Source organism: Larus michahellis, chromosome 3 (genome assembly GCF_964199755.1).
Source record: "Larus michahellis chromosome 3, bLarMic1.1, whole genome shotgun sequence".
NCBI classification, from domain to species: Eukaryota; Metazoa; Chordata; class Aves; order Charadriiformes; family Laridae; genus Larus; species Larus michahellis.
In genome coordinates this window covers 24367861-24383874 of record NC_133898.1, presented here as the reverse complement: position 1 = coordinate 24383874, position 16014 = coordinate 24367861, and the positions used below count along the sequence as shown (strand labels likewise).

The window sequence follows — 16014 nt, the reverse complement described above, 5'->3', positions numbered from 1 at the left end:
GTTTCTCAAAAGGGATAAATGGGCATGGAAAAAATCCGGTGCAAGTTCTTAGCTTCTCTTGGAGCTTGCCATCTTGTGACCGTCTGGACAGAAGAGCAGTAAATTTTTGTCTGATCCCTCGTGGTGTTCCACGCTGTTGACCTCAGCTGGAGATAAAAATGGCCAGGAGCTTGCCGGGCTGGAGCTCATGTTTCTTTGCGGTGCTGTTGCTTTTTCCCCTGTCGACGGTGAAGGTTTTGATTTGTCTGTAAGTCATGCAAGAGCCATCGCCGCAGCTTGCCAGTTCCCGTTGGCTTTACAGCGTCCTGGTGAATTGTAAATCGTTTGTTGCCTAACCCTCATGTCTTGAGGCACGATCCTGTCCGTGTGCGGTTGTCCTACGCGGGGAGCAGGGCTCCTGGAGCAGTAAGCACTATTTTTTTTTCTGCTGCTTCTCCCGTCAAAATTAGGTCGTCGGTTTGGCTTTTCCGTAAAGACTTTCTCAAAACTCCACGTTTCTTTTTTTCCTCTCGCACTCAGGCAAGCTTTGTTCTCTTTCACAACCCAGGCTAGCCTAAGAGAGAGCATCTGCTCCCACGGTGTTTGTAAATAATTTAGTTATAATGATTCAGCTCTTCCAGTGAATTGTGCAAGGCACTGCGGGCAAGTATCACCCTACCAAAGGCCACCTGCCAGCGCTGAACCCCGGCCGGTGCTAGCGCAGCCTCCCCGGCAGGAACTGAAGAGCTGCCTTCGCTCCTCCTGGAACCAGTTTCTCAAAGTGCTTCTGAAATCACATCCAGATATTCCCTGTCCAGGGTGGGGGTGTAAGAATCGTGTGCACTTTGTAGCAAATTTCTTGCTGTCTGGTGGTTTCCAGTGTCTTGTTTCTTGGATTTCAGTCACTGGGAGAAGGGAAATTTTCGACTTTGTTTTCCAAAGTGTTTCTGCAGCATTTTTGTGGGTTTTTTTTTCTTTTTTTTTAATGGCCAGTATTGAGTTTTCAGGAGCTTCCATTTCTTTAGGCTTTCCTTGGGGTTGTTTGTTTGTTTGTTTGTTTTCCAGAAATTTGGGTGTATATGATCTTAAACAAAAGGTTTTGTCTCCTGAAGTACTTGAGGAGGTAGAATTGCTCGTCTGTCACTGACTCAGGCCGATCGGAAGGAGAGGAGAAGGCCAGCCAGCGTGCCTCTGCACGGCTGGCTCAGGGGTTGATCTCGCTGCATCGCTCATTTGTAGGGAAAGGGAAACCAACAGAAAGTAACGAGCAAGAGAAGCAATTCAAACTAACGCAGAAGAGTAGCCGAAGTTGGGAAATCCTCACATTTCGTACCGCTTTGAATGCTACTGTTTGCTTGTAAAGCGAGAAGTGCTAAGAGACTGTATGGTGTGAGTCCTCGGTTCAATCAGATCACACCCAGTGACTGTTTAAATTTGTGATTTGCTAAATGAACCTTGATTCACGATGTCATTGGTGACGCAGGCCTTGAGAACAGAAGGTTGTTGGAAACTCTCCTATATAAACTGTTCTAAAGTGGTAGAAAGGAGTAACTGGTTGTGGTTTTATTTCCAGTATGAAGTGAAAGCTCCCGTTCCTTCAGCGTGCTTCAGGAATATCTGCAAGCAAATGGCGAAGATGCACGAAGCTATATATGATCTCCTTCCCGAGGAGCAAACTCAGGTGAATGTTATTTCGGAGATTCGTGTAACACCGCCCTTGCAAATGTACATGAACTCGGTAACAAGAGAGACTTCTGCTTCAGCTGGCGGGGGGGGTGGGAATTCTTTTTTGAGTCTTTGTGGAACCCACACGTTAAAGGGGTTGGCAGCAGTCACGCAGACAGCTCGGACTGAACTGAAGTGTTGGGATGTGGCAGGGAGAGCGATGAGACACACAAAAAAGACTGATTCCAGCCTTTTGAGTTGAATTTTAATGTCTAGAGAGGTCAATCTTCCATTCAGGAATTAGTGCTGAAAGTCTACACAAATGGCAGCACTTCGGGGGTCGAGTACAGCCCTTTTTGGGAATTCTTCTGCGACGCTGCTCAAACTGAGTGGCTTCCAAAGGTCCCTAAAAGTATTGTGCAGCCAAATTGTACCAGATGTGCTTTTTCAGTATTTTTGCTGCAGTTTTTGCTACTGCAGAGTTGTAAATTGAAGGACAGGAAGGACTGATCCGGTCACTGAATACACTAAGTTCTAGTTCCTCTTTTGCGCTAAATTAAACGGTCCCTTCAAACTGTTTTTCACGCTTTCTCTTGGAAAAAAAAAGACTTCTAACAGTTATAGTACAGGAAAGAGTTTGGTTTTTTTAATCTTCTAGCCTTAGTGTACAAGTTGATAGATGCTTCAGACAACAGGGAAGGAAAATTCATGCTCCAAAGAACGTGTCCTCCAAGCGCGACACATAACAAATAAGAGAGGGTGTGCCCTGGCCCGTGTGTTATCTGTTTGTATGTGGCCAGAAAGATTAGGAGGCGGAAGGACGGGCAGAAGGGGAAAATCACATGAATTGCAAAAACAGCCCCAAAGATGAGTGATTTATGGTGTTTGCGACGTTTTTCCTCTCTGTAGGCAGTGATGCGAGCGCGGGGATGGTGCTTTACTCTGGTTCTCTGGTTTCTTCTAGATGTTGTTTTTAAGAATTAACGCAAGCTACAAACTTCACCTGAAGAGGCAGCTGGCCCACCTAAACGTGGTCAATGATGGAGGACCTCTGAACGGGTACGTTGGGGCGCTTGTTTTTTTACTGCTTGGTTTAAGTAAGCAGGCTTTGTCTTCTGCACGAAAGCTCTGAGTGCAGAAAGCAGCCACGCTCCGTGTTTTAGAATGTCCCCTTTGGAGGTTTCTTACAGGAAAGGACGTGACTTGTGCCTTTCCGTAGTAACTCGGAATGCAATTAGCCTGCTCATGCGTTGCCTCTATGAGGTTCCCTTGGTTTGTGGATTGCTTTTTCTCCTGTTGAGTGGCAGCAGTAGCCACAGTTTAATTTGCAAGAATTGGGTGATTCATGAAGCAGTTTTGAACCGTGGATGATGACTCATGGTGCTAACAAAATGAAAATAGGAAAAATGGTATTTAATCAGTGCCATGGGCAGCTTCTATACAGGAATTGTTTTTACAGCAGAACTAGATTTGAAACGGAGGTGATGCTGACAGAGCTTTTCCCCTTTCCTGCCCCAGCCCAAAACCAGGTCAGTGGTACCTCTCCCGAGCGCTGTCCCTGGCGTCCCACACCTCCCAGGAAAGCGTACAGCCTCTTGCAGGCTCAATCCTAGTTTAAGTTGGATTTTCCCCTGAAAAGGTGGTGTTTATAATAATTTTTAATGACCGCAGGACATTTATTTGCAGTGTGGTAGGGGTGAAATCCAGTCAGCCTACCCACATGCAAGAAAGACTTGTCTTGGGTTGAAGAAGCCGGAGAAGGAAGTTTATATGTTGTGGAATGAAGGAGAGTTTTGTTCCTGTCCAGTTTATTCTTACTTCTCCTGCTTAAACTCTTTCAGAGAGTACAAGGATGAATAAGCTTATTTGAAATGGTTTTCTGTACTTGTGGGGTATTCCCAAGACAACATCCAGTTGCCTTTGGTACTGACTAAGGTATTTGTAAGCCACGAGCTTGCTGAATGGGAGCCCCAGCTGAAATGAGAGCACCCGGAATGCGTCGGGGAGCGTTGCACGCACACCGGGGTTTCTAGCCCAGCCCTACCCAGCGCGCCCCTGCCCTCCCACTGCTGCTCCTTTCAGTTCAGATGGCGTGAACGCATCCCTTGTTGGTCGGCGGGTCGGGGCAGGCGTTCCTGGTGACGTACCGGGGCTGCATTTCCCAGCAGAGCCATCCTGGCTGCCAGAAGGGTCTCTCGGCTGCAGCTGGGAACAGGAATGCCCCGACTCTGTTTCTTTTATGGCAGCAGTTACGCGCTTCAGAACACAGCTCCGCGGGAGCGCGGCGTCGGCGCCTTTTCAGAAGGGAAACATCAAACGCTGGATTTCACTCGCTGCTGTTCCAGCAGTCTTCACTGACCTAGTTTTTAACATGCTTTTCTCAGCCTCACCCTATTTTAAACTGCTTTTTTTTTCCTGTAATAATAGTAAAAATCCAGGTCTGTGATTCCCAGTTAATTTTTTACTGTGAAAATACAACTTTGATGCCTACATCTTGCTCCTTTCTAACTGGAACCACCAAGATCTTGTTTCTGTCATCCCCTGATGTTTCAACAACCTATGAGGGATTTTAACTCCCTATAAATGTTACAAACAATGTTGCGCTTTAGTTGCTTTTACCTTAACCTTCTAGAATACAGAAGGTAATGTTGCAATAATTAATATTCTGAGTTGCGATGGAAGGCAGGGGTTTAAGTCAAGATAAACGTGGGATTACAGCAAGGGAATAGAAGTTTTAGCTGCCCAGTTCCTGCTTTTTGGTTTTTGAGCTCGTCATTTGATTTCTATATAACTAGTTTTACAGCCACATAGTTATACAGCTAGCAGTAATCGTGTATCTGTCACTCCTGTAAAATATATCACCTCCATAGTACGGGGCTTTGAATTGATATTTAAAAACCTATTCTGAACTCATATTTAAAACATTTAATGCAGGCCCAGTATTTGAACATGCATTGTTGTAATTGCGTGCTCAATTCTTAAACAGAGCCTGGTTGTTTTCCTGCTTATTCCAGGCAGCTGCGCTCCCTCCAGGTGCTAACCCCGTTGTGTGTTTCCCTGCAGACTGGTGACTTCAGATGTAGCTTTTTACACTGGAAACCTTCAAGCCCTGAAAGGCCTTAACAACTTAGACCTAAACATGGCTGAAATCTGGGAGCAGAAGAGGTGATGATCCACTGGGAGCCGTCGCTTGGCTCTGACAACAGACCGACTTTCTTCTAAGCAGCGGGACGACTGTGAGGTGAATACTTAAGACCGGAGTCCGAGAAAGGGCACTATTGATAGTCGGGGAAAACTAGACTCAGAGTGAGCTGCAGGGAGTGATCTTTTCAGTGTCCTTCAGCAAGAAACAAGTGATCAGCTGTCTGTGCAATGTTATTATTATTTTTTTTCATTCTCTCTGGAAACAGACTCAGGTTTCTTTGGACCAAATCCAAAAGAACACATAGCTGTAACACAGCTGTAGTTGTCTAGAGTGCTCTGTATATCTTTATATTAAAAAGATGCTTTGCATTTCTTCTAGTGCAATGAAATTCACACGGTGTCCCACCTTATTTAATGATGGTACAATATAAAAATCTTGCAGTTGGAACTCTGTAGAAAATGTTTTTTCTCTATGAAACGATGCTGTTCTAAAATTTATTTTTTTACAGAACTTTATATAAATAAATGTCTTTTGATTGCTTGCATATATAGGATTCAGATTTGTTAGGGAGTAGTCCTGTTTCAGGGGATTTCTTGCAGCTGGGCTCCAAACTGCCATCTGAAGATACGATTTTTCTAATAATCTGTCATTTGACTGAAGCCATTACCCGCAGGATGGAGTTGTGAAGCTATCCTCGTTAGCAGTGACAACGTGACAGTGGGCTTCCGGTGGCATCGGAAGGTAGGAGAAAGGCAGGTGTGGGGCTGGTTTCCTGCAGCTCCCCACCCCGCTGAGCACAGGGTAAGGACAGGGAGCGTTCCAGCCACGTGCTCCACCATTTTACAAACAGAAAACCCCTGTGTATTAAGACAGAGGAGGCCACAGAAAACAGGGCAGGAAGAATTTTAAAGTTTTTAGGCTGCTTCTAAAACGTTGCGCCATTAAGGAAGGTGCGACCGAAATTAATTTATCAAAGAGGTTTTTTTAATACTACCTTTTAAGACTGGACGATGCCAGTACTACATCAAAGTGCCTGCGTATTTCACCTCACACCTCTTTACCGAACCATAGTCCGAGTGCCTAACCCTGCGACCATGACGTGTGATGGGCTACAGCGTGCGCGTGCCTATGGGTTCCTTCGGACAGGCATGCTTGCTTATCTGTTAGCATAACAGATGTCATTCATTGTCAGTCAAAATAAAGCTATAAAATCACAGTTGTTTTTAAAGACCAACTTCTTTAATGATACATACCAGTGTTATACTAAGCTTATAAAATAAAGTTGTCTGCATGTAAATACAAGAGAAACATTAAGAAATCAATAGTGATCGGGACAGGGATTTCCGTTCCTGTACAAATTTAGAAATGACTCGAGAGAAGATAAATTAACATACATGGCTGTGACAATATGAACATGTGTGTAGTCAACATGATCCATTTATTGAAAAAAAAAAAAAAGAGGGCAGATCAAGGGTTAAGATATTAACGAGAGATCCAGTCTTAAATGGGATGTGAAAAAGCAAACACCACACGTGGATACTGAGGCATTTTTCTCAAGTATTAGATTCTTTGGGCGAGTTTGGAACAGCACCGGTTCCCACTCTCACAATACAGAAGTGGAGGTATCGAGAGCCTTACCCCAGCACCTTGACGTACAGTTGGGATGGGGACATCCCGCGTGCAGGCCGTGGGGGATGGAGAGGGCTAGAGCTGGGGAGAGTTGTGAGCACATGGAATACAGGGGTTTTAACAGCCCATTTAGCAGTAGTGAAACTTTTGGTTTTCAACTGTGCCTGCCACTTACACTTCATTAAAAGCCACGTGAGTAGCTAACCGTGTTGTCCCACATGTATTGCTTCACAGCTTTATTTCTGCAGTTACAAGCAATTCAAAACTACTAAATGTTAGAGGCAAGCCTCTTAACTTCTTGTCAAAGAAGATCTGTCCATCTTACCTCAAGACAAACAGTATTGCACTTCAAGGTTATATTAACTGAGTTACAGAATCTCTTTAAGGACTGAAGCATTACTTACGCACATCCATTGCGTTATGTGTGTCTGCTTAAAAAGATAAGCAAGAGAAATTAATTTTAAATTAATACTGCAGGGTACTGTGAAGATGACAAAGCATAGGCCCTCTGTGTACTTATAATTCTAATGCTTAAAAGGTTCTTCCATTACGAGGCTGGTTTAGCACAGCAGTCTACAGAACTGACCGTGCCCTGTCACTGACTCAGTGGTCCAGGATGCGCAGATTGCCAGATACGATTTTGTTCTCTAGTAGCGCTCCAGCTGGGATGTCAATTCTGTCCCCGTGATTTGCAATGATGATAACTGTTCCCTGGATTTACAGAAAAGAAAACAAGCGTTTAGAAACTTTAACTTGGACCGAGCGACAGCAGTGCTGGCTGGAGGATGAGCTAGGTGTCAGCTGTAACACAGCCAGATACATCCTGAATGCATTGAGTTGTTTTGTTTCTGCATAGATTTTTCACGCACACAAGAAAGGTTTTAAACAAGCACTACTGGAAACCCTGTCATTACCAGCATACTAGATACTATCAGCTCACAAGAAAGCTGATGCCTTCTTTGAAGACGCTTGCTGTAAGCACTCGTATCATGTCTGCTTGCTTTTAGGTGGAAAAATGTTACCCACATCAGTATGTCAGGGCACAGCTCGCCATTACAGCTACAAGGCAAATACACCGCAAGAGATGGGAAGGGAGACGTGTGTGTGCATGCACGCGTGTTTGTGTGCATGTTCACAACAGCATAAGCTGGTTCAAGGGCTGGTTTTTGCAGCCCTACCTTGCGCACACCCGTGTCAGCAGCTAAACTGCTCTAGACTGTTAGAGGACCATGACAATGTTCTGCTAGGACTGGCCAGGTCCTAAGGAAGCACTTGAGAGAGAAACTAACTTGCTCCGCTTCAACATTTACTAACAAATCAAGAACCCCAAACTGATGAGAAGGGGCCTGTGGCTGTAAAGCCAGCCTGGGAGGCAAGGTGGTGGGTGCCTTGCAGAGCTAAAGATGTAAGCAGCGTTCTGAACACAGAGTCATGAAGTCTGTGGTGGTGTCAAGGTTTGAAGACAAATGCCAACCCTCAGTGGGACTAACGCAGAGAAGCAGCTATAGCCGTAACACCTTGCACTCCTTCGTAAGGGTCAGTCTCGGCCTCTGCAATCCTTGGGCCGTTAATTCCCAGGAGTGAGTGCTTCCATAGACTGTGCATGAAGGCACTGACTTTTAGGCAGGCTCAGTTACCAAGGAGCAGAGATCAGTCACGAGCATCCCCATTACACACTCACCTTTAATGAAACATTCTTCCCAAATGTAACATCACCTGAAACCGTGAGATGATCCAGCTCCAGCATATCTGGAATACTTTCAAACCTCCGCAGGTAATCTTGAACCTTTTCGGAGAGAGGAAAGAATAGGGAAAGTTTAAAAAAATCTATTTGTGGATTAAGACAAGGGTAGGAGCTTCTTGAAAACCCCTTTTAGGGGCCTTTCTGGTAGCTACACCTGACAAATGGAAAAGTTGCTACTTTGAGAACAACGGAGCATTGTCATTTCTGTCAGTGATAACTGTGAGCTCTAGAGAGCACGCGCACCCCAATTTGCCTTCTCAGCTGGCGGGGTAAAGGGGCACCCACAGCAGCACACGATGCACACGCGTGTTAACTAGTTTGTATTTAACAGCCTAACGGTTCTTTACAAAGAGCAAAAGGGAGGGCCCAGATGCACGGAGGTAGATAAAGTAAACGTCACTTTTAACTTATTTATTGCTATGGACTGTATTTTTATTCAAAGATATAAAACTAAAGTACAATTATAGGAGTTTACCTTTGTGAAAGAACTTCCCAGTTTGACAAGAGGCACTGTTGGAAATTCACGCTTCTCGCTCATTGTTAGAGACCCAGCATTAAGGCTGTACAAATTAGACATCACAAGCAAGAGATCCGACGTGGTCTTAACAGGCAGAAAACGGCTACGAGGTACGTTTATTCCCAGAGAGTTCTCAAAACTCTTAATAGCAGCACCTACTGCAGTCTCCAGCTGGATAATGTTCAAGCCTCCATCCAGAGTCTGGAAGAGAAAACTCACATAAATACAACCTGCAGAGAACAACACTCACAACTAGAGAGGAGTCTTAAGTCCGAGCTCTGTGTTTACGCACAGACTGGCTCCTTTTTGAAGGCAGCACTCCCTGTTTAAGTTACCTAGAAACGAACCAGTCCTTTTGAGTTCGTTTTCTCTAAAATCTTCCTAGCTGATTGATTACCTTTGGGTTAACAATGATCTCCATGTCAATAGCGTTTTTCTCTTGCAGCCTTTTAATCGCAGACAGAGCAATCCACAAATTATTGGTATTGAATATTTTGAATTTTGACACAGACTTGAATTCATCCACGTGTGCTTTCGGGACCTGAGCTATCTCCACCAGCCTCAGCTTGTTTTCATATTGCGTGAGCGTGCCACCCTGTGGGGGTCAAAGAAGAAGTTTTAAGTCCTGTTCATGAGACCTCAGAGAAACCTTCCCCTCACCCCAAACAGACGCACAGTTTTGTTGGCATTTAAAGTTGAACCTCAGTGAAAACATGTTGCTTGTGTTCACCTACCAGGTTACGAGTATCTTTAAAGTACAGTCAGAACCGTTCAAATGATCATGTTTCAGCATTCCAAGACAGTTAATTCTTTTAATGAAAGTTGTTGAGAATCTTTCGTGACTGCTGCTGTTGTCAAAAATCAGCTTCAGCATTACTTTGCTAGATTACAGAGCAAAACCTAAATTAAATCTAATAGTTCTGTATCTGTGGCACTTACTGGAGAAACAAGCGGTACTTCAGTAACCTGGACTGTATTCTTACAGTGCATTTCTGTGGTTTTCTAGAGAACCCATCCAAATACAGAGCTTTCTTAATACCTAATGAATACAGAGAAAAACCACGTTTCCTCCCCATCCTCATGTTTAAAAGAATAGAGGCAAAGTCCAGTTACATGACAAATTACCGCAGGCGAGAAATATTTGATCGGTGCCATAAACATCTGACAAGTCATCAAACTTGGACTTTGTACCAAGTCAAGGGGTTAGGGCAGGAGCAGACTGGCAGCCAGGCCAGGCGGAGTTGTGCAGCGCACACCTTGACAGCTGGGTAAAGTACCTTTGCCAGTTTGCCATCAGTAGAGACACAACTGCTGTATCCCACCCCTCAGTGCTCTCCTCTTACCACCCCCAAACTTCTCCCCTGCCTGAGTGACAGTTTGGAGAAGGTACGGACGTTGTGACTTGCACCCTGCAGAAGTGGCTTTTGTTTTCAGTAATCGGTTGAGTTCAGGCTGTCCTTGTCTGCTGCTGCCCAGAACCTAGATCCAGTTTGTTCCATGAATTAGAACTTCATAAACTTGCTGATTTTGTGCATCTCAAATTACATCACAGCTGATGTGTTAAATGGTGCCCGAAATAGCTGTAAGACAACTTAACGTATGTCTGGAGCCGTGCATGGAGAAGAGACAAGAGGCTGAGATTTTCACCAACACGCCAGGCATTCAAACAGACTTCCACAACTATCTCCCTTTACCTTCACATCCGCCCTGGTTTTGTTTGTGACTTCCATGACAAATTCACAGCGTTTCCCATTGGGTGGATTCATAAGATGGTTAAGAATGTAAAGGTCCACAGTGGCACCCAAGTTATCTATATTGGATACAAAAATATATTCCTTCCCCTCTGCGATAAGGTTGTCCAGCAGACCAGAGTTATAGAAACTGGCGTAGATATCTCCATGGCCTGGGGGATACCAGCACTCCGTATTCTCTCCTGAGTAAGATACATCCTTGGCTATGGGCAGCAGAGTTTCCTTGTTAATTCTAGGATACCTGGGAAAGCAATGGGTTTTGTTAAGTTCTCATCAATGTCAAACTAGCATAAAGAAAAACAAAAAACAGTAAAGGTGCAACTAGATGGGCTTTTTCATACAGCTTTTGAAGCTCTGCTCTCTAGATCAGTGTAGTGAATTGAAAGACCCATCCAAATACTGAGCTATCACGGAGAAACAACAGGCTGCAATCTCTCATTCAAGGATTTAAAGCCACAGTTCTCAGACCGTGCTGTAAAACAGCTTTCCTCAGACACGTGGGTTCAGAGCATGCCAAGCACAGCTCTGACACCATCAGCCACTTCCGAGCTTGCTCTTGGTAAGGAATGCTCTGCCTCCCTCCAGAGCCCAGGTACCCCAAAAGCAAATTCAGGAATCAAGTGGCCGGCATCCAGCACACCATTATTCAGACGTCGCTTAGAAACTGTGTGTCCCCCACACCCCTCTCCCTAATGTTAATACATTGCCTTTGACTCTGCTTAACACCCTTATGTTTCAGTCTTTCAAGGATGCCCAAAATAAGAGACTGAACATCAGTACAGAAGACACTATTGCCACCTCAGCATCTCAAACCAATTGGAACATGGAGAAATGCAGGCTAGTTTTTCCCTTCACCCCAAGTGGAGACGTTTTTTTTGATACCTGCTTTGATTAAAAGTATATATCTTCACACGGCTGTGACTGTACTTCTGCAAGATTTTCTTAGTGTCATCATCAGTGTTGAAGGAATTCATGAGAACAAGAGGAACATCAGTGTTGTAGGATTTGTTTAAATGCTGCGATGGGAAAGAAATGGTAAATTCAGCGTGTGTTATTAGCTCTAACTCCTGACACCTAAGATTTTGGAAGAAAGAAATTAGATAAAACAGACTGGAAATAATAAATGCATGAGGTAAGAGAGAGATGCGCTTATGCTGACAGGAAGAATAATAAGTGAAGTAAAGGAAAACAAATCCTTGTAAGTAGTAAAGATAAGGGCCACATTAATTAACGTAGAATTAATCCTTGTTTTTAAATCTGCATCGAGATTTAAAATTTGAAAAGCACAATACCACAAAATGATTATTTTAAATTTTACGCTACTGTTGATTACAAAAGGCTTGTTTTCCCTCAAATTATTAAAGTCTGTCAGGGTGAAGTCTCAAAACCTTCTCTGCAGAGGAAGCACTTTTGAGCCCCCTTGTCAGGCTGTGAGATGGACAACAGTCTCAAGAGTACAGAATGAGTGAGGCGTCACCATGTTAATTACTTGGGAATCTATAGAACGGAACTGAAATATACAAAAGCATTTCCATATGCACAGCAAAGGCAAAAATCAGAAAACATGACAGTGTTCCACCAAAAATAAGAGTGTACAGAAAAAAAAGATACTTCATTGAGTTTTAAGCTTTGTGTATCAGATTGCCCTCATCTGCCGGGGAGTGTTTGGGATCATTAACCTCCGGCCTCAGAGACTCCCACAATGACCCTTTTGAGAAAGCGCCCATACCACCACAGGATTAGGACTGCATTAGCTGGATATAAATGTGAGTCTGCTATAGAACTGTCTCACATAGACAGGAGAGTTGCTCCAAACACCACAGAGGCAAAAATTGTCGGAGCTCCAGAAGCTATGAAACAGGCACACCCAATTTCCTACTCTAACGGTCACCTTAATTATCTGCCGTAAGAGGAATATTCTGCATTAGAAACATAAGCTGAAACGTTCTCTCTCAACACTGGCAGCTGTTATTTTCTTTTACTTTACTTTCTTCAGAGCAAAATGCCGGCAATCACTTCCAGCACGAGCGTTTTAATTCAGCAAGGAACTTGAAACTGCTGTGAAGAGGTTTGTTCTAAAGCACATTAAAAAAAGCTTTTAAAAAGCTAAACTTAAAACTTGCACCTGGAGGAGTCGGAAACAAGCCCAGGAGTTAGCTGTGCCAGGCCAGCTCTACAATTTGATTGCTTGTGTTTCTGGACACGATCATTACTGTCCAGCTCGGCGTGCAGAGGCTGAATTACACTCGTGCTAACACGAGTGGAGCAGACAGAGTTCAATCGCCGATCGCTCCGTTCCTTTCATGCCTATTCTTTCCACTAGCAGTGTGCCCAGCCCTCATTTCCCCTCTCATCTTCCTTTTGGCAAGTCTCCCCTGCGGTCTTTCTTACAGGGCCATACAGGGGAAGCTCAGTGTGTCTTCCTTCCTCCAACATAGACAGAAAAGCCCATCAAAAGTTACCTCGATCTGCTGAACTGTCAGATCCAAGAAGGTGTTCTCATTCCGCACCCCAATAAGACTTTTTGGGCCTTTACAACCCATGCTTGTGCCCAAGCCGCCATTGAGTTTCACCACCACCAGCTTGTTCAAGACAGAAGCAATGTTATCAGGCAGTCCTCTGGCCTTTATCTTCTCATAGGGCTGGATCTGTAAAAACAAACAAACAAAACACACAGTCAGACATTTGGAACGAAATTGCTTTCTCCTAAAAACATTCAAAACTTAAAATTTGTCAATAATACCCACACTTGCGATTTATGACACTAAAGAACATGTGCAAAATGAGTCAACAATAATCTGATTTCTTACGATACAAATAACCTGATTTGTTATTACAACAACCTCTTTTCTCGAGAAGTTCTATAGGCTTTGTGACACCAGTCACAATCAGCTTCCTCCAGATGAACGGACGTCTCTGCCTGCTCTTCCAGGTAGGAGGAACTGACTCAATGGTGAAGAGGGGTGAGGAAGAAGTCAGGCCAGTTATGCCACTTCCCGCAACCCTCCTTGTGTCCTGCAGAAGGAGAGCAGGTCTCCTTGTGAGCCACCTAACAGATTTTTTTCTGATACTTGGCTTTGGGGTTGTCAGAGGCAACATTCTTGGGAAAAGGTTGGTTCTTTGATTCAGTCTAAACCAATTTTTATTTCACTTACTAGTCCGATATAATAATTCATCTCTCCCAATAGCGTGACACAAAGTGGAAGAGAGATCCTAGTTCTTATCCTGCTATTTTCAGGAAGGGTTCGTTCAGCTCACATTACACTTTCACAGAAAGTCTTCTACCTTGCTGGCAGCTATATTCTGCAGGTTTAAAAACAGAGTATGGGCCACATTGGGGGCTAGGGATGGAGAGCAAAATCGGGCTTGTAATGACAGCATGCCTTGCACTAGGCATTGCTCGCCTCTTAATCCAAAGCACCTAAATCAAAGAAACAAAGGTAACAACGCAAGGATAAGTATCGTGCCAAAATCACTGAAGCAAAATCAAAACAATTATTCTTTAGCCTGCCCTTCTACAGATTTGCTTGTGAAGAAAAGACTTGGTGTTTCAGTGCTGTGCGTCTTCGAGCAGCAAGGAAATCATTTCAGTTCTGATAAGGGGTGCGTAAGATTCCTCAGCTGATTTCCAAAAACAAATACATACAGAGTAGTTTTCAGAACTGTGTTTGCTTTGAGCAAGTCGGGCTGGGGTTCAAATGGAAATTCACATTGTACCGGAACAAGAGCCATATTTCTTACTCCGACGTGTCGGGGTAGAGAGGAGAGTTTGCGCAATTCCAGCATGCCACAGGCAGCAGATTAGAGCAGATCCCTCACATTACGGAAATTCCGCCTTACGTGGGATCTGGAAAGCTTATGGTATATATTTAAAGGTAAGATCACTCCATGGGTTACTGCATAATGACTAACTAAACTCTCAAACAGTGGAAACTGGCCCAGGAGGAACATCGCGATGCAACTGCTTCAACTCATTCCACTTAGAAAAATTTCCCAATGCATAAGATATGGACTCTAAAAAAGTTATTAACTTAACTTGAAAGCCCCGCGTTCTCACTACAATATTTTTAACTAATATGAAAACATTAAATACAAGAATAGCACCAGATTCCTTGTTGAAACACTCTAGCTGTTTAACATTAAAAATATATGTCAATGTTGTGACTTAATTTTTGGCTCAGTGGGCAGTGTTACTGGGGAACAAGGCAGATTTCAAGAGTTTTGTGATACGTACCCATCAAAACAAAGATATGCAACTAAAATGATGAGGTTTGATGAGCAAGCCTAGGAATTACTTTTTTTAATGCAATTTTTTAAAGCTACATTCTGCAATAACGCCAGTTCTTGTTTCTAGCAGGTACTGGGAGTACAGGTATCCCCAGACTATACTGATCCCAGGAGAGAGGTAATGTCCAGACCTCCTTGTGACTCTATACTAAGATTTAACCAACGCATTAAAGCTAGAAATGTTTCCATCTACATGCTCTTAACCAAGTTCTTGCATTCCTACCTAGCGAGTAAGTTCAGACTTAACTGTCCTTCTCGAGCTTTCAAAAGCAGTAGAAGTTCCCTGTGCCAAAAAACCCTGAGACAGCATTTGCAGGTAAAGAGCCCTAGGAGCTGACAGACTTTCCTAAGTGTAAAGTTATTGCCGCATTAAAGATAGATACATTTTAGCTTGTAAGAATGAAAAGGAAAATCTTTTGTATTTAAGCTACCGCTTTCCAGCTAAGTCACAGCTGCAGACATGGTAGTTAAGCAGTTTTTATTTCACTCTTTTAGCAGGCTAGAAGGTAAACATGGAGTTATCATGGCTTAGGCAGCAAGCAGTAACACAGTCGCTGCTGCGGTCGTCTGCTAATAAGAAGTTCTCCTTAGAGAAAGAAATTAACTGATTAAACAAAGCAGGTGATGTTGGCATGCTATTTCCCATTTAATCTGCAGAGAATGCAAGCCATAGAAACAACAAGCCATTTTAGTCATTGATAAGCACACAGATTTGTCAGTAAAATCTCCATGGATCAATAAAGGACAAGGGAGTGGAAATTCTGCCAGCCAAGGCTTTAACTTGAACACTAACCTTTGGACAACCAGAACTTTGATCCCTAGAAATTCAGCTACGTCACCACAATTCGATCCACACATCTAAGAGTTTTCAAACAAGGTTTCAGGGGGGTCCCAGCAGTTTGATAGACCATGTCTCAGTTTTAAGTTTGTGTTGTAAGATTATGAAATAAAACACAACACATAACACGATAATGCATGACTCGAGTAACCCACGTAAAAAGGTATACTAAATCAAAAGGATTGCTCTGGATTTCTGCTACCTTGAACTGAGAATTAAAAACAGGCTCCATCCTTGTTAACCAGCTGCTTAAAAACAGCTCTCCAAGATGCCTTCATCAGAACGGCTGACAGCGTTAAACATGTGTCTTAACTGATAACTTCACAACTTGTTATGAATAATTTATGCAAATAGCTATTACAGACCAAATATGTTACTGAAAGGTATCCTCGTTGGACCACTTTGCTAAGAAAGCAATAAGGTAAAGTGTCCCCAATTCCAGCTTTCTCATGTGAGGGT

The 16014-nt window shown here is 43.5% G+C and overlaps 2 protein-coding genes across 10 annotated transcripts in view; one reads left to right on the top strand and one right to left on the bottom strand.

Moving 5' to 3' along the window:
* Nucleotides 1-6006, top strand: part of VPS54 (VPS54 subunit of GARP complex) — a 54618-nt gene extending 48612 nt beyond the window's left edge. For all 8 annotated transcript variants that reach the window (XM_074579227.1, XM_074579226.1, XM_074579230.1 and 5 more), the window contains 3 exons: nt 1553-1660; nt 2609-2703; nt 4708-6006. In XM_074579227.1, the coding sequence (XP_074435328.1) occupies nt 1553-1660; nt 2609-2703; nt 4708-4813 (309 nt within the window). In that variant the 3' untranslated portion in view covers nt 4814-6006. The remainder of the gene's footprint in view (nt 1-1552; nt 1661-2608; nt 2704-4707) is intronic.
* UGP2 (UDP-glucose pyrophosphorylase 2) overlaps nt 6007-16014 on the bottom strand; it is a 26930-nt gene continuing 16922 nt past the window's right edge. For both annotated transcript variants that reach the window (XM_074579234.1, XM_074579233.1), the window contains exons 4-10: nt 12893-13078; nt 11313-11446; nt 10374-10671; nt 9077-9274; nt 8638-8880; nt 8100-8204; nt 6007-7129 (exon numbers count right to left, since the gene is read on the bottom strand). In XM_074579234.1, the coding sequence (XP_074435335.1) occupies nt 7022-7129; nt 8100-8204; nt 8638-8880; nt 9077-9274; nt 10374-10671; nt 11313-11446; nt 12893-13078 (1272 nt within the window). In that variant the 3' untranslated portion in view covers nt 6007-7021. The remainder of the gene's footprint in view (nt 7130-8099; nt 8205-8637; nt 8881-9076; nt 9275-10373; nt 10672-11312; nt 11447-12892; nt 13079-16014) is intronic.